At 41.1% G+C, this 23,998-nt stretch overlaps 2 protein-coding genes across 3 annotated transcripts; both read right to left on the bottom strand.

Moving 5' to 3' along the window:
- Positions 1-1,610: 1,610 nt before the first annotated feature.
- On the bottom strand, positions 1,611-10,466 carry LOC116240286 (pantetheinase-like). Its single transcript, XM_031610620.2, has 7 exons — positions 10,167-10,466; positions 9,944-10,074; positions 8,851-9,043; positions 7,917-8,208; positions 6,573-6,946; positions 6,238-6,408; positions 1,611-5,665 (listed from the first exon to the last, which is right to left on the bottom strand). Exons 1-7 carry the CDS (start codon positions 10,374-10,376, stop codon positions 5,546-5,548), a joined length of 1,491 nt encoding a protein of 496 aa, XP_031466480.1. The 5' UTR covers positions 10,377-10,466; the 3' UTR covers positions 1,611-5,545.
- Positions 10,467-13,199: 2,733 nt separating this feature from the next.
- LOC116240276 (pantetheinase-like) lies at positions 13,200-23,080 on the bottom strand. Of its 2 annotated transcripts, none has more exons than XM_090135777.1 (9): positions 22,727-23,080; positions 21,460-21,552; positions 21,128-21,366; positions 20,895-21,025; positions 19,412-19,604; positions 17,676-17,970; positions 16,522-16,895; positions 13,741-13,911; positions 13,200-13,489 (listed from the first exon to the last, which is right to left on the bottom strand). In XM_090135777.1, the coding sequence occupies exons 3-9, from the start codon at positions 21,335-21,337 to the stop codon at positions 13,361-13,363; spliced, it is 1,503 nt and encodes a 500-aa protein (XP_089991903.1). In that variant the 5' UTR covers positions 21,338-21,366; positions 21,460-21,552; positions 22,727-23,080; the 3' UTR covers positions 13,200-13,360. The 2 variants fall into 2 exon arrangements, with proteins under 2 accessions (XP_089991903.1, XP_031466469.2); XM_031610609.2 differs by having other exon boundaries at positions 21,475-21,552; positions 22,727-23,079.
- Positions 23,081-23,998: the final 918 nt, after the last annotated feature.

Raw genomic sequence — 23,998 nt, 5'->3', positions numbered from 1 at the left:
CATTTTGTGTTAGTTTCCATGTGTCAGCTAATGAGTTGCACCGATGGAAAGTCAGCTCCTGCTCCTCTGAGGTTTTTCTGAGTCCCAAGCAGGACATGCATGGCTCAGGTCACAACATCTTTGTGCTCGCTGGGGTTAGGAGGTAGGAGAGTGTGGGACTGGCAAAGTGGCAGAGAGGACATGAGGCTGAACAGAGGGGAAAACTCACAGTAAAATTCTGGTCTGAAGCTGGCTGCTCTACTGAAAGCCACTAAAAAATAAAATTGCCCATAAAGGCATACACATCAATAATCAAATCATGTGGAGCCTCTGTTCTCACACAGTCGTCCCTGTTCCCTTTCACAAATGCTGGATTTGACTATGATTGGTGCATGCTGTTTGCCTAGAAACAGTAAGTAAATTTGAATATTTCTAATTGCCCATGTGCAAGCCCAAATGTCTGCATTGTACTGTAGGCTATTTTTACTGGTGGATGGGAAGTTGGACATGAGCTAGCAAAGTGCTCTTGTAGCCCAGTAAGCCAATCATATCCTGGGCTGTATCAAAAGAAGCATGGACAGCAGGGTGAGAGAGGTGATCCTGCTCCTCTATTCTGTGCTGATGAGGCCTCACCTGGAGTACTGCATCCAGATATGGAGTCCTCCACTCAGGAGAGACACAGACCTGTCAAGGTGCATCCAGAGGAGGGCTGCAAAGATGATCTGAGGGATGGAAACCTCTCCTATGAGGACAGGCTGAGAGAGCTGGGGCTGTTCAATCTGGAGAAGGCTCCAGGGAGACCAAATAGTGGCTTCTCAGGATATAAAGGGGGGCTCTAAGAAAGAAGGGGACAGACTCTTTAGCAAGGTCTGTTGTGAAAGGACAAGAGGAAATGGCTTCAAACTAAAGGAACGGAGATATATGTTAGAGAAAGTTTTTTATGGTGAGGGTGGTGAGGCAGTGGAACAGGTTACTCAGAGAGGTGGTGGATGCCTCATCCCTGGAGACACTCAAGGTCAGCATGGAGGGGCTCTGAGCACCCTGATCTAGCTGTAGGCGTCTCTGTTCATTGCAGGGGTGTTGGACCAGATGATCTTTAAAGGTTGCTTCCAACTAAAATTATTCTATTCTGCTTCAACAGTTGCTTGCTGCTGCAGGAAGTAGCTGCACTGTGCATGAGTGAAGTGACACTGCAGGTGCAGCAGTTCAGCCTGTACAGAAACTACCAGCCAAAGCCTGCACCCTTTCACCTACACCATTTGCTGCTTCATCTCAGGAAGACACGCCCAGGCAGTGTGACTTTTCACCAGAAGAGCTTTATTTACCTCCTCAGCAGCTGCTATATATCATTTAAATATGCTTTTTGAATGTTCAAATGGGAGATAAGGGCCCAGTGGATTCAGTATGTATTATCTGTTAGCAAGTTCCTGCTTGCTAAACATCTACTGCACAATACCAGTGAGACAGGATGTTAGGAAAAGGAGTTTTAGCTACTTAGACATGTCTTTACCAACTTGCGTAACATTTTGTAGGTGACGGCTGGTGAAAAGAAAGCAATATCTTTTTTTCTTTTTCTTCCTTTCTTTAGTATTTTCTTTCTTCCATTCTTCCTTTCTTCCTTTCTTTCTTCCTTTCTTCTTTTCTTTTTTTTTTTTTCCCTGTAGGCCATTTTGTTCTGAACTGCAGTCTTTATTGTTTCATATTTCTGAACCTTGTAAGTCTTGCTGTCCTGGGTGTCTACATGAACCAATGCCCAAATTGGAGCTTTGTGAAGGTCCCTTTTCTCCTGTCCGTTCTTTCTAATGTTCTCTATCCATGTGGTTCCTCTATTGCCATATGTTTTTAGGTAGGTTATTCCGTACCAGTTTTTCTGAAGCTTTCACTAAACATCTTTCTCATTTTTTAGTGCATGACAGGAGCTGATTTTTATAAGTAGCCAGCAATTACAGCTGCAGCCAGTGATAATGATGCTTGGAATATATAAAGTATTTTTGTAATATGAAATATTCTGGCATCTTAAGTTAGCCATCTTAATTAGTGTCTACTGTACACATAATTTTATTTGCACTTCATCTCCTATTCTACGTGAGAGGTTAGACTTTACTCCCTTGTTTATGGAAGTGCTACTATAGCAAATGTTCATAACATATCAAGATACCATATAATGCTAAGCACTAGAAAATCAAATAGAGTTATGGTGTGCAGCCCTAGTGAAAGAAGAGCAGTGATGTATTAGAAAATACTCAGCAGAAAACAAATGGCACTGTAAAAATCCCTTGGTAAAACCCAACTGTAATCATAACCAGTAAATGTTGTAGGAAACCCGATTGAGAGAGTTTGCATGTCTACTTTTCATTTAGTCTAATGCTGAACTTGGAAGAATCCCTTCAAGCAGAGGCTAATGTTAATGTGAATAAAGAATTTAAAATGTTTAGTGTAACATTAAAGAAAAGCTCAGGAAGTTTTCAGCAAAATGAATTTTTAAGCCTGTTGCTTACCAATATGAATGATAAGACTTAAGCTTTTTATTTGTTTTATAACTGTAGCTCTTCTAAATAAAGCCATCCGATACTCTCTAGGTACAGTTAAGTGACATCTGTTATGAAAGGCACCACACATGTACTTTCACCTACATCTGCCAAAGCTTTCTATCTTTCAGGCTAGCTACCAGGAAGTACATCATCATCCATTAATGGCTATACTTCAACAGCTTGCTATTCCATTTTATATCACACTGTCAAACATGTTTGATTTCTGCTCGGACACACATAATTATTTTTTCAAACAGTAAGTTTCAATGAATGAATTATAAAGAGCTTTCACAAATTGAAATCACAGAATATTCTGAGTAGGAAGAAACACACAATGATCATTGAGCCCAACCCCTGGCTCTGGATATAACCACCCGAAATTCAAACCTTATGTCTGAGAAAGGTGCCCAAATGCTTCTTGAACTATATGGAGCTTTATGAACCAGAACTGCCCTGGTTAGAAACCAGAACCTCCACCCCTGGCCAGACCCAGTCAGGTGATGTGAGGGTTATCTTGAAGTATGAACTGAAAAGAAAAGAGAGCTCAACTATCTGAAATCAAAATTAAATGCAGGAAGTCTCTGACTCTGCAGGTGCATGATCAGCAGATGTAAACTGATGTACTGACATTGATTTTAGTAGTAATATAGTAAATTCACTGTCCCCATTTGTCCTTACCAGACCTCAGTGAAAAGTGCATTAGTTTAAGATATCTGGCTCTTAGTGCAGATAAACTGAAAGTAGGAGAGACAGGTGTTAGATAACAGCAATTAGATAAATCAGAACTAAATGCTATATGGAGAACTTAGGATGGTCTCCAACAAGGGCTAGGGAGTATATCCTAAAAAAAAAAAAAATAAGTAAAATAGCAAGGATGTAGGCCTAAAGTTCATTCTATTATTTTTGTCCAGCAAATAATGCCTGCTGAAGTAACAGCAGGCACTTTACTTTCCTCAGGGTCTAGACAAACCTGCCGTGAGAAAGATAAGCCTGGTAATAAATAATAAGCTGAATGTCTACAGTTCTGTTCAATCAAAACATCCTGTCTGTATTCCTCTCCAGTTTTAGAAAGATTTTTATAAATTCCGTGTCCATTTGGAGTGCACGAAATACTCAGGATTTAGAGAACCAGCAACCAGTAAAGTGAATTCTCTTTCGAGAATGACACTGATAATCTCTAAAACGACCCCCGATTCTTCTTTTTTTGTGTGTGTGTGGGGGAAGGATGGGACAAGAATTAAAAAGTAATCCTATTGATGCCAACCACTGAAAAAAAAAAAAAAAGCTTTAATCAAGAGATTTGACTGTGGCAAAAAAAACAAAATTCACATTACGCTCATATGCTGCTCTCAGCTGCTCTTCCTTTCACTATATAGGTCTGACAGTTGACTCCACTGAAAACCAACAGACCTATGTGGTCAACAGAACGATGCCACAAACCTTCAAAACCAGCACGTTTGTACTTGTTCGCCCTTCCAAAACTGCTGCCCAATACAAACCCAGGTAAGAGGCCCCTAGTGCGTACTAGTCTGGCTTGGGGAGCAGGGATGAGCTCCCACTCATCAGCATGGGCTTCTGTGTCTTGAAATTCAGGACCTGTTGCACAACCAATAGCCATGTAGGATTAGTACTGCCACTGGGAAGTCATACTCCTTCTTGACCAAGATTTGTTTGATGACTGTTCTGGGTTACAACCACGGGTCAGGCAAGAAAAGAGTGAGGTGCTGGACAAGCCACTGGGAAGCACAACCTTAAGGCCCTGCATGTTTGTATAACTGCTCCCAAGTTGCATGGTCCCTCCTCTGGTTATAAGCTCATCTGTTTTCTTTTCAGGATGAAACAAAGCCTCAAAGAATTCTCCAAAGCTGGGTACTGAGAAGCAACAGCACAAGGAAAACAGAACTCTTAGGTTTACAAAAAAATTTTGGATAATGACTGTTGGTGAGCTTGAGGTGGGAAGCCATGAAGTGTTTATGTGCCATATTTAGGGCAGATGGATGCTAAACATGGTGCATGCCACATGCCAGGGATGTGAAGAACAGTACATGTAAAAGACTGTGGGATTAACATTAAAGCAGGTATCACCCTAAGGCATATGTGGTCAAACAAGGCCTGTTTGCTACAAAATGTGATAGATACAAGCCAGCCCAGGGCTACTAAGTTTCATGTGCCATCACTAGAAGTCCCAGATAATGCACATTTCTTAAACTACTTGCATGGTTAAAACTGTCTCAGATATTAAAACATTGCCTATTTCCTACATTTTCACAGTTTTGAAGAAATTTTCCAAATATCCAGGGGAATGTTTTGATGTACTACATTTATAAGGTAAGTCTGATCTGAAATGCATTGGACCTAGCATGTGTATGTCACACATGGAAAGCAGTGCAGGACTGTAGAAATGAAGGTTCTTTACGGAGCAGACCCACTGTCTGTGTGGATCATGAAAAACTGCATGGAGATTGCACCTAAAACTATTTCAAATCTATTTTTTGTTTCATTGTATAGTAGCTTGGTCAGAATGTGGCCAAGTCCCACTGAGTATTAGGAAGGCCTTGGTGAATAGCATGTAAGGCTGAGGGACACAGACACTTAGTGCTCCTCCAGTCTGAAAAACAGGAAGCAGCAGAAGGGACAGAGAAACTTCTCTGGGGAAGATTTGCTCGGCAGAAAAGTGGCCAACTTCACATTCCACACATCTCAGCATCAGTCTTATGACTAGGATTATTCTGACAACCTATGTTATATTTTTTAAAAACTATAATAATTTCTAATCAGAGATTTCATATGACAGAGTATAACAAATGTACTGGCTCAAGAGCTAGTACAGTGATGTACTGTTGATCTAGATCCACAACAGAGCGACCACTGCTTTCTTCTAAATAAACTCATCTGCTCCGGCTGCTAAGCAGAAGAATAAGATTGCAGGATATGAATGACACAGGATAACTGCTACAAATCATAAGAAGCTTATGAATCACTGTGGGAAATTCTCATCCTGTCTGTGCTGACTGATTAACATTTAGGGAGTTACATTACAGGAAGCTTCGCAGGGGATGAGGCAGGTCCTTTTCATAACACCTCCCAAAAAGCGTCACTGTTAAGAGTGGTTTTGATGTGCCATTCTTACTTTGCAGACGTCCATCAGACAGTACCTAGTTGAAGAGAGAAAGGATGATACTAATATCCAATAACAGAGTAGCACTACTGCATGGTACAGAGAGGATAGGTCTCTGAGGTCAAATAACTTGATGCAGTACTTTTTAAAGACAATCAAAGAATTAAAAAAATGTGAATCCTCTATCTTGCACATGGAAATACTCTTGCACTTCAGGCACTGGAACAGAGCTCAGACGATTGAAGTCTCATGCTGCAATTGCCCTCCCACATTTCCAGAAAGCCTTTAGAACTCCCTCCAGCTCCATTTTTGTAAGAAAGATCATTTCTCTATCTCTGAAGAAAGTGAGAGGGGCAGTAAGTGGCATGCTATGTTCTCATTAGTTATTAATACATAGTGATGCAGGTTATATAACTGACCAGGGCAGCAATTTTTTTGTTTGCTTGTTTTAAATTGTAGCCCACTAAATCACTTTCAGATTAAAGTAAAGAGAAGTGAAGTCTAATGGCCATGTGCTGCTTTTCTTAGTTACTTTCTACAGGTCAGATTCTCATCACTGTTCTATGTAGACTATGAATATCTACAAACAGCTCCAGAGTGTGCCATTACCTCAAATTCCCCAGGGGCCAGCTGCACACCGCTGTACAAGACTTCTGGAAAGACGTAGTTAGTGCCAAACGTGCCACTGAGGGAGAACATGGCAAACTTGGTCTGTGCTGTCTCTGACGGTTGCCCACAAGTGCTCAGGTCTGTGCTCTTACACTTGAGCAGTGTGCATATCTGTGGGGAAGAGGACACAGAAAAGTAAAATACAGTAAGCTTTCATACTCAAGAGCTGTGTTTAATAGCAAGAAAACTTCTTGTGATGCAGAAACAAATGAATGTTTTGGAATGATTCATTAATTTTGGCATATAGCTACACTAATCCCTATTGAACAAATTACCTGCCAATGGTATTTTATGACAGAGCCATGAAGCCCATCAAATGCGCCCAGTACATAAACTTCATCTTTACTTTTATTTGACATCTGGTAGGTCAAATGACAGCAGAGGTCTTTTTGACAGACCGTATGATTTCCAGCTTTGTGCTTGAGTTCACTGAAAGTGAATATATCCCGCCGGACAGCTCCTGGAAAAGTCTTATTTTCTCCTGAATAATTTTTGACACTTGTAGCATATGAGCTCCAGTTGACTGCAGCAGGGTAGTTAGGAGAAAGACGGGGTCGTGCACTCAATTCAGCTACCAGAAGACGTCCCTCCTTTGTCTTGCTGTTGTAGTAGTACATGGCTGGCCCGTGGGGCGTGAACAGCCCGCTGCCTGCAAACAACATGCATGGAACCCACTGTCACCATCAGCTGATGGGCGAGCCACCGCGGGTGCCTCATGGGTGTGCTGTGTGTAAACATGAAGCAGTCTTCAGTCAATATGTTAACCAGAAGTGTGGAGGAACTTTAAAGGAGTGAGCTGCTAAAATACACTTCACAGTGTAAAAAAATGACCTAAAATTCAGAGGTTTTTTGTGCTTCACTGGATCTTGAATATGAGCCTCCAAAGGCAATTTCACACAAGGTCATCCTTTTTAAAAAGAAAAAAAAATTATATTAATTTCTATATAAATTAATGCTCTGCAAGAAACATATTTGCCAAAGAAGGTGCCCCTGGGCATAATTACTGTTCAAAGAAGGAAACCTAAAGCTGTGGACAAAACTCAGTGCACTTAGGACAGACAAAAATGTTCCTTTGTGGCTTTCATTTCTGCTTTGGGGAATAGTTACAGATAACAACTATGGCAATGTTTTCTCAGTTTACAGAAAAAAAATTGCAGTAACTATTTGTTCAGGTCAAGCCAAAACATACAATTTCTAATTCTTAAGCAGCAACAAAAACCTGAATGTTTTATTCAACACAGAACAGAAATCCTACTTTTTCATTTTTAGCTCTGTTTAAAATACTTTTTTCTTCATTTGATTCTTGAGTAAGTTTTAAACAAAAAAATTCTGCTTCTATGAAAGAGGGTGAATATTTAGCTGAACATTTGTGCAATTTTTAAAGGAAAAATTTCACTTTTGAAATATCAAAATTTCATTTTGTGGATTTTCTGATTTTAGCTGTCCCTGAACTTACAACATTGTATTGCCTGAAGCAGTTTACTCCATCCAATACAACACATAGAATATTTTTACTCTTCTTGACATACTATTTTCCAGAGACTTCATGATTTTTAAATTTTTCCCAGTTCTGAATCCTGTAATACGAAGACAATTCCTCCTTACAGAAAGCAACTCACCTGTCATAGACATGATGGTGTTGTGAGTATTTGCTGACAGTAAATTGACTCCCATGCCCATAGCCCATGCAGAGTGAAACTCCACAGCAGTCAGAAAGGGCAAGACGTTCATCCAGGCTGTTGGGAAAAGCACCGTGTCTACCTGTAGCTCCGTCGCCAGCACCACGGCGGGCTCCCGGAAAAGGATGTCAAAGCAAGTGAAAATGCCAAACTTCCCAAAGGGAGTCTCAAAGGTGATGAATTCTGGCTCTTTTGGGTAATTAAACTGAGTTTCTTGTCTAAACAGGTTGTACTGCAGGCAAAGAAAAAGACATATTAGGAAATAAAAATAAGGCAAGATTACAAAATGCCACTTTAGTGTCTGAGATTAAAGCAAAACTGAGAGTTGAGATTCCTTCAAGTCAAGGTGGGCATCTGTGTCTCAAAACTCCCTTCATAGTCATTAGAGATCTCCTGAAAAGGCTCAGTGAAGATATGGAGCAAAAGTAAGTAAAATCCTTATCCCAGAGGTCTACTGAGCAGGGATGGACGTGTTCCTCCTGCCTGGCTGCAGTGTCAAGCCCGGGTTTTCTGCTAGATGCTGCCAAGACATCACTTGGGAAAAGTCTGGCCTGGCCAAAACTACGCCAAAGACTATCTAACATTACTGAATACATCACTGCTTCCTTCTAGTGTGCTATTGTTAATGTAGCCTTGAGGTGTTTGATAGTCAGCATGCCTTCTGCAGCCACAGTGCTCGTGGGTATAGCTCTTAAATATTGTCAAGTGCTTTTCTGCTCTTTCCTCTAGCTGCAAGAGCCTTGCATTGGAGTGTCCTGGGCTGACCGTCATTCTACAATAATCTAAAATTATTCTATAAACCTTCTGAAATTGCTTGTCTTAGAGATTAGAAGTATTTTGACAGTTACAATGTGATGACAAAGCTTTTCTTTACCTTGTGGTAACGAGCCACCAGTTTACCTTCTGTGTCAAAGACAACATCAGTGTTGTACTGATAGCGACCATCACTCGGGCACTTGGGATCGCTGGAATTACATGGCTTCTTGTCCCCGATATTTGCAACTACATAGATAGAGTTGTTCCTGGCCATGCAGCTGAGTCGTTCCTGCACTGGTGCTCGACCAAATCTAAGAGATTTTTGATAAAAAAGAAAAAAAAATATAGAATCAGAGAATGGCTTGGATTGGAAGGGATCATAAAGACACCTAGCTATGGACATACAAAGCTACGGACAAATTTAGAAACCAAGGGAGAGAATCAGTCAATATACAGATATAAACTTAAAACAAACATTAATTTTTAGGGAAATCTAATTCTCAACTTCAAAAGACTTTTTTTTTAAGACTCTTCACTCTGTTTAAGGCTGTAAGTCATTGGTAAAGAGTGGTCACAACTTTTACAGACCTGAGGACTATTGAAATCCCTCTTAATAAAATCCCAGTACAGAAGAACACAAAAGCTTTGCTTAGAGATGACCCTGGTCCCTTCTATGTCCCCTCCAGCTCCACCTTTGTAAGACAGACATTCACAGTAGCCCAGTGTGCCACAGCAAACTGTGCAAGCAGTTAGATCTCTAAAAGTCAGTTATTTCAGATCCAGAGAAATATTTTGTGCAATTTGATTTAGAAATCACCCCAGACACGTGAGCTGAGTTCTGGATCATCCTGTTTCATCTACGCTGAAGCCAGGATAATTTACTAGCTTACAGTAACAGAAATAACAGAAGATTTTCTCAAGTAGTCTGAAGTGATGAGCTTTTTGCATGTTCTCAAAATAATAATGCTATCAAAATTTCCTCATTTTCCTCCTTTTTTAATTTTCAAAATTAAGGCAGTCTCAAATGCTTTTTACCTTGTATGTTCCAATTACCATTTACGTAAGGGTTCTTTCTGATGCATTACATTAATGCAGTACCTCGATTTTTGAGAGAGATTAAAAATCAGGAGTTCTCAGGCATTTATTAGGAGCAGCTCATGACTCCATGAGGCACCAGTTTGAAACCACACAAACACCACAAAAAGAATCACCTTGTGGGATCAGTGCAGGGAATCCAGTTCACCTCTGGATCAGGAATATCCTCCAGGTAGGGGTAAATGGTTTCCCTTGTGAAAACCCAGCCATAAATGCCATCCTCAGGAGTCACAATGATGCGGGCACCCTGGAACAACAGGCTCCATTAAGAAGGCACCCCCGGGATGGTCAGTGGGAACAGAAAACACCAATTAACAACACTCACAATCCATCTCATACCTGCTGGGCTGCTTCCTTAATAGCTCCTTCCAGAACATCCATGTTCCTGTTCATCAGGGCCAAAGCATCGTCGGGAGAAACCTTGTGAATGGTGCATGGCAGGATGACAGCGTGCTCATACACGGCTGCAATGAAGGTGTCCGAGGCCAGGGCCTGCAGGACTGCCAGGGCAAGCACTGCAGCACACACCAGGGTCTGGGAAGGGGCCATGGCTGCTGCCTTGTTGCTACTGGTGCAGGCATGGGAATATAAAGCAGATAGGAAGAGGAGGAGTAAAGATTGTAACAAGCTTGTTTTGGAAGTAAGCTCCTATTGCATAAGATGGGGAAGTACAATCTGTACACACTGCAATACAAACTAACCCTTAAATTGTTCTGACCTTTCTGCCTAGAGCTAAAATATTCACTTGTTTTGTGAAAATAAATTAACATAGAATTGTTTATTTTTGCTATTTTATTAAAAGCATGTTTTTGCACAATAAGCAATTTTAAATTGATCATACAAAACAATTTTTATTCCTCACAAAGAACAATGCTTTGCAGAATATTTTGGAAAGGCACATTTCTACTATAGCTCCAAATGCTTCATAAAAATTCTAATGTTCCAACTTGAGGTATGTCTCTGAGGACAGAACATAATCCTGCTATTCATACTGACTGCTCAGCAAGACATCAAGGAATAGCCTCATCACCCTGACAGTATCTTCCTTTTCACCGTGCAGTTCCACTCAGAACTCATTTTTTCCAGCACTAAGGTCTCATCAGGAGAAGCAGGCATTTCTCTGACCTCTGACAAGTGCACATTGTGCTTGTAGGCAGCTGTAACATAGCTGTCCAGGGCCCAGGCATTAGGAGCAGACAGCACCAAAACCACAGCAGAGACATGAGCCCTCAAAAGCCCCACACCTGAAGACTGAAGTCACCCAAGAGGACAGGAGCAAGCAAAGACAGGGAACTTCAGTAAGGAAGGTCTTGCAGAAACCTGTGAATTCCCCGAGTTCTAGGAAGCTGACACCATATCCTGAAACTCAGAACATCAAAAGCTAGAGAGCTGTGAGCATTGAGCAATCCTGCTTGCTGTGCTGCAGCTGAAGAAACACATCGCCTGCCAGGTTAATGAACTATTCAGACATGGCATTCAAAGCAAACCAGATTGCAGGAGTTTGGGAAATGACAGCAGAGACTGGAACTGACACATTCCTGGAGAACTGCTGGGTGCGGGCAAGGCTGCAGGCCATCAGTGCTGCCATGTGGGCACAGCCCAGCTGCTCCCAGCTCAGGGCCCACTTTGCAGCAGGAATGCCAGCCTGGGCAGGCCTGCACGCTGCTCACCAACTGAGCTGTGAGGATCTCTCATCCCTAGAAAAAAGATCTCTGCTAGAGAAGAGTCACACCTGGGAGCCGTAACTTCTACATTTTGCCTGTTGCACCCTGTTATGGTGAGATCTACAGACCACCCCGTTGGAAATCTTGAAGATTAAGTTACACATGCGCATAAGTCCCTTGTATCTGGGTGCTGTGGTTTCTTACCTTCTTTGTTTCTGAATTAGCTGTCAGGTATAGGAATATGATTTTTTTGCTATACTGACCTGGAAGAGTGGTTTATTGTAGATGTCTTTATGCATAGTGAGTTGGTATGCATATGAATGGGTAGATTTGCAGAGGATTTCATTCTGTATGCCTGTTTCATTTCACACAGCAACATATTTTGTGATTATAATTGCTATGCAATCTTTGTAACAAAAAGAATTTAATGGTTTGTCCTGTCTGTAGTCAAGCAACCACTGACTCTTAAGAGTGAACAAGATTTTCATAGAGAGTGGCTCCAGCAGCACTGATGCTGAGATTCCATCAGTCAGAGGACGTGGGGCAGGGGTGGGAAGATGGTTTCTGATAAGCAGATCCACACTATTATGTTATATCACATGTGAATATTTATTTGCATTTAAAAGCATAAGGGCTCACGCAGCACTCAATAATAATCAGCGTTGGAGTTTGGATAGTATTTGCATTTCTGACTTCTTACCAGCTCCATAACCAAAGAAAGGAAAAAAGAAAGAGGAATTGGGACTAGCAGGGGTGTCTGACTCCTTTTAAAACACATAGCCACAGGGAGAGATGCACAGAGAGAGACATATTGATACACTGAAGGAAAGTTACTAGGGTCCTGCAGCAGCAGCAAAGCACGGGTCACTCAGGAAGAAGCAAAGACATAAACAGACCCTTCTCATGGAATAGCTGATCTCCCAGTCCCAACAGTAAACGAATTTGCAGGGCAGCACCACCCAGCATTGTCATGAAGCAGCAAAGATAAGGCTTATTTCACATACTCCAGCATTACATGACCAGAAAGAAACCGAGAGGAGGGGAGGAAGAAGCTGTTACATGAAACTAGGCACTTGCTGACCTCATTCTGGCTACAGACAGCTCCAGCACTGCATATGGTACAATCAGAAGCCCTTAAACTCTTGTTCAGAACCGGCAAGCAGAATATACTGAGATTTCAGTCTAAAGTTGTTCAACAGAGATTTCAGAGAAGTGATCATTCAAAGTCAGCTGTGTACAAAAAGAGGTATCAGGCTTTGGTTCAGAGTTGACATGTTGAATGGAATTCCTGCTCTGTCTTCACAATGCACTGTTCTGTGCTGCAGCGTGCCACACAATGTGTGCTGACAACATAAAGACAACAAAACCAAAACAGCACAAATAGGAGAAAAAAAAATCACGTGTAACTGTGGTTAGAAAAAAAAGACCTGCATAAGTCAGCATTAGTAATTGCATACCAGAAAAAAAGAATTATTGAGCTTTTTTGTATAAAGCTGCCATTTATCATATTTTTCACTGCTTTATCTACTGGTCTCAAAATAATTTGCAATTATAAAATTTGCAGAGTTATTTTAAGAAGAATTTATCCTCTAGCCAAAAATACAGGTTTTCTGAGGGCTAGAAAATTCAAAATACAGAAAACAGAGATAAATACAGCTGCTAATTTGTAATAATAAAAGACTACTAATATTATAATATAGAAATAGTTGTCAGTAAATGATATCAGTAACGTTACTGCATTTTAGTTAATCAGAACGCATTAAGAAGTTTGTGCAACAGGAAGAAACATAATCCTGATTATTTTGGTAGAGAATAATGCATCTCATTTGGACATGGGATTGTTAGTGTACACCTTCAGTTACAGTAACATCATAGGAAGGCTGTCGGTTGTGGATCTTGTTTCAGAGAATCCTTTTCATACCACCGTCCAAAAAGTGTCACTGTGACAACTGGCTTTGTTGGTGCTGTCTTACTTATCAAACGCCCATCCTTCAATACCTGATTGGCAAAAGGAACAGAAGGATATAGTTAGAGGAATACTAATATGAACAGGTGAAGAGTTCAAAAAGATGTCATAAAACAAGAAGGTACATCAGACCATACCATTTACATCAACTACTAACTTCATTAAATGGTATTAAATATGTCTGATTATCACTACAAGAGAGTTCACTTTGTTGTGACATAGTTTATGCCGTTACTAGTCCACAGAGAATCTAGCATGAATCAGCTCCGGAGTGTGCCATTACCTCAAATTCCCCAGGGGCCAGCTGCACACCGCTGTACAAGACTTCTGGAAAGACGTAGTTAGTGCCAAATGTGCCACTGAGGGAGAACATGGCAAACTTGGTCTGCGCAGTCTCCACTGGCTGCCCACATGTGCTCAGGTCCGTGCTCTTACACTTGAGCAGTGTGCATATCTGTCAGGAAGGCAAAAAGGAAACATACTGAGCAAAAGGAAAACACTCAGTTATGAAAGCTTTGTGTCATTAAACCTAATACGCATTGGAGCAGATGACTGTCACAGAATCTCTTCCATAGCTTATTCATTCACCCTTTGACCTAATTATAAGGTATACCAGACTTGCACTTTAATAGTTAGAAATAACCTCAGTTTCTGATATAAGCACTGCCAGAGCACCTTACTTTGTCCCTGCAGGCCAGTGGGACTTCCACTGATTCTTCCAACTCCCAATATTCTTGTTTAAAGATTCCTTTCTCACAAGTCTTAATAAGACTTAACAGGTTTGTGAATGGAAATTTTGCGCAAATGAAACAAAGCCCTCCTCCTCAAAGGTATATTGTGTAACCGTACACATTAATGGCATGTGTACTTGTTGGTAATGATACTTCAATAGGAGGTCTGGTAGTCCATTGGAATTCTGAATTAGATATTCTCCATCCAACTTCTGTTGAATACTGGAGAATCACACTGAATCACACATCTACTTGTGGGCCCATCAGTGCAGGAGACCTGGACATGCTGGGAAGAATTCAATATAGGACCACAGAGATGATGAAAGGACTGAAGCACCTTTCCTATGAGGAAAGGCTGAGAGAATTGGAACCAGTCATCCCGGAGAAGAGGAAGCTCAAGGGAGATCTCATCAATGTCTATAAATAAAAGAAGGTGCAAAGAGTATGGATCAAGCCTCTTCAGTGGTGTCCAATACCAGGAAAAGAGGCAATGGGTACAAACTAGAACATAAGAGGTCACATCAGAACATCAAGAACTTCTTTACTGCACAGGTGATGGAGTACTGGAACAGGATGCCCAGAGAGTTTGTGGAGTCTACCTCTTTAGAGGTCTTCAAAACCAGCTGGACATCTTCAAATTAGAGAAGAGGAGAATGAGAACTTGTGGTGTGCTAGCCTACAGCTTCCTCAACAAAGGGAGTGGAGAGACAGGCACTGATCTCTGCTGTCTGATGACAGTGATAGGACTCAAGGGGATATTATGAAGCTGTGTCAGGGGAGGGTCAGGCTGGAGACTGGGAAAAAGTTCTTCACTCAGAGAGTGGTTGGGTACTGGCACAGGCTCCCCAGAGCACTGGTGACAGCCCCAAGCTGCCAGAGTTCAAGCGGTGTTTGGACAATGCACTCAGCCACAGAGTTTGAATTTTGGTTGGTCCTGTCTGGAGCCAGGAGTTGGACTCAATGATTCCTGTGGGCTCCTTCCAGCTTGAGATTCTATGATCCTGTGTTCCTATGATATGCTCCTGGGCAATCTCCTCTAAGTGGCCCTGCTTGAGCAGGGGGTTAAGACCAGGTGACCTTCAGAGGTGCCTTTCAGTGTCAACCATTCCATGATTCTGTAATATATGACCATGTAGTGAAGTCAGCATCCTTTGTCACAGTTTTGTATTAGCAGCTGCAGCACAGAAAGGAAAATCATAAAGGTAATGCTTTCCTTTTGTTCTCACAGTTAGTTTTCCAGCTTAAAGCTAATCAATGTTTATGGACACTATGAAGAAATGTGAAATAGGACTAATTCTCCTGTGAAGATTCAAAGGACATTGGATGGCTATGCTGGCAGGTGATGGAAGCATTTGTAGATTCGTATCAGATACTGGGGAACAGAAAAAGGATATGTGCAAACAACAGAAGTACCATTTTTCAGCAAACATAGTTTCCTACTGAAACACAAATATGCAAACATAAATAATCTAATTCTCTCAATATGTTCTATAGAAATAAAAAAATGCCAATGGAAAAATAAAGTAGAAATTTCTGTCTTCTCTAGAAAATTCACTACTTGTGGAGATTACCTGGCAGCCTCAGCAGTCACTGAAATACATTTTCCAAGTGAGCTCACCAAGAAGTAATTTTATTCAATCTATCTTCTTAAATTTATTAGACAAGCTGTTTGCTGGCTAAGACCTCCCTGCATATTCTGGAGTCAATAGCAGCTGGTTTGTGAAGGTCTTGCTGGAAGAGAGAACTAGCTAACTAAAAGATTAATCTGCTGGTACAATAACTTAATTATGAAGGCAGGGAAGGTTTTCCAATATGGCTTTAGGCAAACTCAGTCAGGATGCAACTCACTGTCTTCCCAAACGGTTGACAAAGAGGAACAGTGGAATTTCCAGTAAAAGTTGTATGCAATTTCAGTAAAATCTGCTACGATTTGAGAGTTAACAACCTTGTGAATCTAAATTATCTGAGTGTTCCAGAAAGATAGAAGATCTATCGATTTTTTAACAGGAGGCATTTGATGAAGATACAAAGGAGATTCAGAAAACTTACTGCAGATACTCAGAACAGAGGACCTAAATTTAGCTCCCTAAGTAGCCAACATTGTATGCTTAAAAAAAAAAAAAAGAGTGGTCTCTGGGAATTAAAAGAAATTTACAGACTTCTCTTCTAAATACCTTTAATGGCAAATGGACTTAGACATTTTAGCTACTGCCTGTTGCTAACAAATAGGACACTGAAGAAAATCATCGTCCTTCCACCACCCCATGGAACTGAAGGTTTTTCTCTGTAAATAAGCTTCCTAAAATAAATAACATACCTCAAAGAGTTATTACCTGCAGATAATATTGTCCTTCAACAACATGAAGTCCATCAAAAGCACCTAGCACGTAAACTTCATTTTCTCGTTTCTCTGCCATCTTGTAGCTCAAGTGGCAGCGGAGGTCTTTCTGGCAAACGGTGACACTCCCCTCAGGCTTAGAGAGCTCAGTGAAAGTGAACTGATCATGAAAGATGAGTCCGCTGAAATCATTTTCATCTGGTAAGCAACTTTCTACATTTGAAGCATATGAGCTCCAGCTGACAGCAGGAGGGAAGGCAGGAGAAAGGCGAGGGTGTGAATCTAGTTCAGCAATGAGGAGATGCCCATCCTCAGTCTTCATATTGTAGTAATATGCTCTGGCTCCATCTGGTGCGTAAATACCGCTCCCTGCAGAGAGTGGAATTTTTACTCTAAAATAGTTCAAACATTTCATATTGCCCTTTCAATTATTGTCATTGCTAGCTTGTCCAGTATTGTATAAATATTAAGAATTTTTATTCTCACTAAATGTAATCATTAGCCACTCAGTAGTCAGAGATCAGGCTTTGGAAAAAGGTAGCATTTGTTTCACTGCATGAGGTCTGTTTGGTGTAGCTGAAAGGCAGAGTGTCATCGTATGGTTCTGCATCTAGCACCCCTCAGTTCTCTTCTACATGCAGTAGAGTTGCTTGAACATTCCTTCGTTCTTGGCAAGTTGATGTAAAAGGATTAACCACTGAGTAAAACATCATATAGACAAGTATCACAAGCCCATTCTGATGGGCACCAAAAGGGATAGCATCTGTCCAGCCCAGTTTATAACAGATGAAGACTCCTCCATACATGGGAAATTCACATCTGACCAGTCCTAAGTGATGGAGAAAAATCAAAGAAAATCTGTAATGCTAATCACCAAGGAACTCAGGTAGAAGTGGTAGTATTTCACAATTTGTTTGGAAACAAAGAAAGAAAGGGAATTCCCAGGAAGCTAAGGAAAAGGAAAGAAATTATCACAAGTTTGGTTGGGTCTTTTATGGTGCGGTAGAGAAAGAGTTTACCAAGTTTAAAATTAGAAGACTAATTCCTTCCAAATAAACACATAATATTCCTTTGCATTATGTTCTTTGCAGAACAGGGAATTAAGATTCATAGTTAAAAAGATTGTTCAAAGGAATTAAAATTAATTACCTGTCATAGACATGATGGTGTTATGAGTATTGGAAGCTAGGAAGTTGACTCCCATGCCCATAGCCCACGCAGAGTGAAACTCCACAGCAGTCAGAAAGGGCAAGACGTTCATCCAGGCTGTTGGGAAAAGCACCGTGTCCACCTGTAGCTCACTCACCAGCACTACTGCAGGCTCCCAGAAAAGGATGTCAAAGCAAGTGAAAATGCCAAACTTCCCAAAGGGAGTCTCAAAGGTGATGACTTCTGGCTCTTTTGGGTAATTAAAATGATTTGCTTCTGACATAAACAGATTATACTGCAAAGGAAAGAATAGTAAGAGAAACCAGTTAAAGGTACCTGATACAGAAACTTGGAGTCATTTTGCAAAACTGCTCAGAATGACCAGAGAAAGTTTTTAATCAATGATAGAATGCTTCATATATAGGAAATCAAGCTGGAATACTATGATCACCATAGTGCCCCAAACGTGGATATGGGGAAATATATGTTGCCTTGGCACCTAACTAGAAAAACCACCTGGCTATCTGCTACTCTGTAGCTGTCAGCCACCCGCAGCTCCCGTAAAAATAATCTCTCCACTTTCTTCACCTAAATTTAAAATACTGCTGAATCCAAAGACACATTTCAGATCAATAATAATGGAAAAGAATCTCAGAGCAACTGGTGGGTTGGTGACCTTGATGTGCAGATGCATGTATGAACACGAAGCACAGCAGTATCAAGAGGAAGCACAAGACAGCACAGCACCAAAAAACAGAGAAGGTAGAGGCTGTGGAGACAAGGAAGAGGTATATGATCTCAACTGACAGAAGAATCCAGGTGTGTGACCCTTTCAGCTCTGCAACATTTTCATTTGTCCTTTGGGCTCCCTTAACTAAAGGAGCCCTTTAATACACAGGCAGCTTAGACAATAAACACAGGTAAACGAGCCAGAAAGTGAGTTCAAGTTTACTGAACTTAGCACTTAGCTCCTGCACCATGCCTAACTGGCACACAGGGTTCAGCTTCAATACTGACAGTGTCTCCCTGACCCAGTATGCTCACAAACAAATATCTTGGCATCGCCTGTGAAGAATCAGGTGAAGTACTGGGTTCAAAACACATTAAGTAAACAACTGACTTCAGTCTAGCCACAGCAGCATGGTATCTGGCACCCAGCCCCCAAACAACTTAGAAGAACCTCATAAGAAAGTACATAGAACTGAAAATATATGCTTTCATAAAGTGCAAATGTTTCAGTGTACTCATCTCATTTTACACTCAGCATAGGTTTATAATTCCAGTCATACAAAAACTGTGCTAAAAATGTGCTTAAACATCATAACAAAAAAACAATAGGAAAGGACTTTTTCTCTTTAAATCAGAGTGTGCACATAAGGTGGTATGCAGATGAACATTTTAAAGTGCTGGAACATGCAGGAAGTCTGGTGAAAAGCTGGCATTGAAAACTAGAGTTGTTCAAGCAGCAGCGTTTCCACTAAATGGGAGTTAACAAACTGAGGCAGTGAATCAACTAACATGGGAACTGTGCAATCACTCAGTTTTCATTCTAGTCTGTTTTTAGAAACAGGACATCAATACAAACTTAGTGTCAATGTTTCACAGCAGCAGAAAGATTCTGCTAAATTAAAAGAAAAAATCCGCAAGAGATAAGTATGCATCATGGGACAATTACTGGCATTAAACTGTCTTGCCAAATAGAGACATTTTGGAAGGTTTGAAAGGCCACTTCTTACCTTGTGGTAACGAGCCACCAGTTTCCCTTCTGAGTCAAAGACAACATTAGTGTTGTACTGGTAGCGACCATCACTTGGGCACTTGGGATCACTGGAATTACATGGCTTCTTGTCCCCGATATTTGCAACTACATAGATGGAGTTGTTCCTGGCCATGCAGCTGAGTCGCTCCTGCACTGGTGCTCGACCAAATCTAACGTGTTTCAGACCAGAAAAAAAAAGAAAAAAGTACTTAAGAAAATACATACTGCTGGTGATGTCCATTGCAGGAGCACTGAGGGCATACAGGCAGCACCTCTGCCCCAGCTGTCATGGCAGGGCAGGCAAACATATAGGGTGGTCGTACAGGAGAACTGTCATGCCAGATACATAGGTAGTACAGAGGAATAGGGCACTGAAAGACTGTGATGGCAGGCACTATAGTCCAGCAAGGCTGCTAATGAAAAACCTGACTTAAGACAATGAAGAGATACACAAATCACCTTCACAAAACTTAATTGTGTAAAGAATTGGAATAAAGATGTGCTTAGACTTGTTGCCACCACCCAACACCACAGTCATTGAAAAAGACTCCTTATATTTCAGTTGCTTATGTCCCAACAAGAAGCTGCACATCCTGCACTTCTCTCAGCACATATCACCCACTGCGAATATTCCTCTTTTGACCACTGAGGAACGTCCTCACAGAGGTCATATCATGGTCTTAGCACCTCCTCTTTGGGTAGGTGCAGAACGCTGTGGTGCAAGAGTCAGACCATGTCTGTAGTTCTATGGCTGAGCACTTAGCTCATACTGTATGGGTCTGAAGTCCGGTGCTCACCTACACGTAATCACGTTCCTGGTGGAACATGGGAAGATCACATTCTACAGCACAGAAGATCTATCGATTAGGACTTTATCTTATCGCAGTTGTGGAAAAAAGAGACTAAAACATTCTGGGTTTGTATCACTCTCAGATTTACACTTGGACTAATGATCTCATCACCTCTGTCACTAGTTTTTCAGAAAGCTTTTGGCTTTTCACAAAAACTATACACGAGCTCTTATGCGGTCATAACATTTGTAAAAACCAAAACCAACAATAAACAAATGGACAAAGCAAATAAAAATCTAGTACTACAGATTTCTAAGTAGTTCAACTCAAGAGAGCATGAAAATAATAAAACCAGAATGAGAATCAGCCTATTGTAGCATCAAATCTTTTTCCAAATGCAACAGAACCCGTATGTTTTTGCCACATTCAGCAACCTAAATTCTGTATGTAGTCTGAATTTCTCTTTAAGGTATCTATTTCAAAAAGTATCTTTTTAAAAGTATCTTTTTTTCTCTTGTCAATTTTATGATGCAATCAACCTTCACATCATACTGAAATAGAAATGTGCCCTGATGTAAAATGCATTAGCTGTGCTCAGACATTTGTTAGGAGCTCAAGACTCCATGAGGCACCAGTTTGAAACCACACAAACACCACAAAAAGAATCACCTTGTGGGATCAGTGCAGGGAATCCAGTTCACCTCTGGATCAGGAATATCCTCCAGGTAGGGGTAAATGGTTTCCCTCGTGAAAACCCAGCCATAAATGCCATCCTCGGGAGTCACAATGATGCGGGCACCCTGGAACAACAGGCTTCATTAAGAAGGCACCATCAAGTCACCCCTGGGACGGTCAGTGGGAACAGAAAACACCAATTAACACACTCACAATCCATCTCATACCTGCTGGGCTGCTTCCTTGATAGCTCCTTCCAGAACATCCATGTTCCTGTTCATCAGGGCCAAGGCATCGTCGGGAGAAACCTTGTGAATGGTGCGTGGCAGGATGACGGTGTGCTCATACACGGCTGCAATGAAGGTGTCCAAGGCCAGGGCCTGCAGGACTGCCAGGGCAAGCACTGCAGCACACACCAGGGTCTGGGAAGGGGCCATGGCTGCTGCCTTGCAGTTTCCTGAATGCTCTGAGTCACAGAGAAATGGTGAAAAGGGAACATACACAGAAATTAAAAGAGGGTCAAAGTTTAACTTTAATATGGGAGGGAAGTAGTGCTGACCTGTTAAAGCAGTACCTTGGAATCAAGTGTCTCTGGTGACATACAGGAAAGTCCAACTTCATAAGGTGAGGATGTTGCAACTCAGAATAAAAGCTGGCAGAGGACACAAGCAGTCACAAAACAGTGGGTAGTGCCAAGTGTAATAATGCCAATATTTAAGTAAGTTATTAAGCATACTACTAGAAAAAGCCATCCAAATTTTCTCTTACATTGTTTCTGTCACCGATTACAACACACTTCTGCCATCTATGTTGGCTTAAGCCTTATGCACAGAGGCTTGCACAGATCACCAGGCCTTGCAGTACACGTGTTCCACAGTTTACCCTTCCTACCTCCAACAACATTCTGTTTATTGATCAAAGACTGCTTCCTTTTTAATTTTTAACTTCAGTTCAAATGCCTTTCTGCATAACATTTTTTTTTTTTTTATGTTCTAGTAGTTGGAGCATTCTCATTTGGAAATGATTTCTTAACAGAAAGTTTTGCTGAGTGGAAAGCAGAGCTACCAATGGTAGCACGTCTCCTACCATTGCAGAGGCATCTCAGGAAAGACAGAAATGTTCTGGGTGAATGCAAGCACAACAGAGTGACTAGCAAGAGCAAGTGCTTTCAAGCATTAGGAACATTAATGCACATCTGCTGATATTCATCACTAGGTTCTTCTCTAGGTACAATGTCAGATACAACGTGCTCATTCAGGAACCTTGAACATAAGCCCTTGAAGGGTTGCAATAGAGATTTTAGAGATAAGCAAAGTAATGTAATTTGGAAGACTTCTTCATTGTTGGTTATAAAAGGAAATACAGATTGTGTCACAATAGCCACATTGAGCCCTAATTCTGAAGGAGGAAGTGGTAAATGGTCCCCTGTTTAGCAAGAGCCAAGAAAACATTCAGCCCACACAGATGACCACCCTGTCAGAGTTGGTCATCTGTGCACTGGCCTACAAGGCTGAAGTCACCCTACAAGGATGGGGTTTCTGCAGTAAGGCTGGGTGTCTGATGCTGTGCCAGCTGGCACCACCACCAGCTACCTGCAGAACTGGGTGCTCACCCAGGAAGAAGGAAATAACCCAGGTTAAGAAAATAAACAACATAAATCTACCGAGTCAAATCCTGTAAAACTACAGCAGTCCAGGCTATAGATGGCCACAGCCAATGTAAGAAGATGGTTATCCCAGAGTTCCTTCTATTTTTCACACCTCTGTTCTCCCAACTTTCCCCAGTTCCTGCTACTACGTGAGGACAGAATTTACATGATTACTTACTTTTGTGAGAGAGGACACAATTTGGTGCCAAATCAGCTCAGCTGTAGGAACAGTCTGCCTTCACACCATGCTCCTGCTCCTTTTCTTGAACTAAGAGAAACTGCTTGGAAAATGACTCTTCATTTGAAAGGTTAATCGTTCTGAGGAAAAACTTGTGAGAACAAACATTCCTTCAACCAGGCAATCACTGCAGAGTAGCAAGAACAGGCTGAGTGAGCTCAGTAGCCCCTCCTATTTTAACCACTGCACATAGTTGTGGTGCTGCTCTGAAACAGAATACGTGTCCTGTGGTATAGATACACAGACAGAGATACTGTACCTCTTCACAACAAGTGGTGTGTTTTCCACCTCCACTATATCAGTTGCACACAGTTCCTATTTAATACAGCTGCAATGTAAAATCTTATTTTTACCATATCATTTTGTTCAAATGCAAAGCATTTTACACCCTGTCTTTTATTATTATTATTATTATTATTATTTTGAAAAGATTAAATGTGAACAATGTTGTTTTCTTGCTTTTTTTTTTTTCCCCCTCCCAAAACAAACCTGAAAAATAAGCTGTAGAGTTTACTTCATATAAAAATCTTAGCCAGTACACACAAAGTAATCCAGTGCACCCTCTTGGCCTACACATGGATAAGTGCATCTGTTCATGCTGTTAGCTTGTGCCAACACCTGCATGCAGACTTGACACATCAGTCTCAGCAACCATTTCATCTGGGAGACTGATATATCCTGTGAAATTGCTCCTTTTCAGGATTTTTATTATAGCTCCACCTAACTGCTTAGAAAAGGTGACAATTATCAATAGTTTTGTGGAACAGAAATTTTCCACATTGTAAAACTGCATCCAGGAAGATCAAGTAGCCTCCCTCAACTGCAATTTAGGGCATGGCATGCCAAAATATTACACAGTACTGAGCTGATTATCTGATTTTGAAGCAACATTCTTAAGAGGCTTGTTTTCTTTTTACAAGTAGATGATAACTTAAAAGTTCAGCCATCTGCCTTCAAAGTTTTCATTCCTCTTATCTGTTTTAGAAAGGGGCTTGCTCAGATATGTGGCTGAACAGTGTTGTGGAACTGACTTCAATACATCTCCCTAAAAAAATTCAGATGATTAAAAATCTTTTGTTATTGGGCCAGTATCCTCTATTCTGGGTCTGGATTTCATGCTACTGAAGTCAACGGGATTTACTTCCTGCTGTCCCCAGTGGGATCAAGGACAAGTCTATGACAATCCTAAACTATCATACAAAAACAGACACA

Source organism: Phasianus colchicus, chromosome 2 (genome assembly GCF_987193195.1).
Source record: "Phasianus colchicus chromosome 2, bPhaCol1.hap1.1, whole genome shotgun sequence".
Taxonomy (NCBI): domain Eukaryota; kingdom Metazoa; phylum Chordata; class Aves; order Galliformes; family Phasianidae; genus Phasianus; species Phasianus colchicus.
Note: the sequence above shows the minus strand (reverse complement) of the source record. Positions and strands in the feature narration are given on the sequence as shown.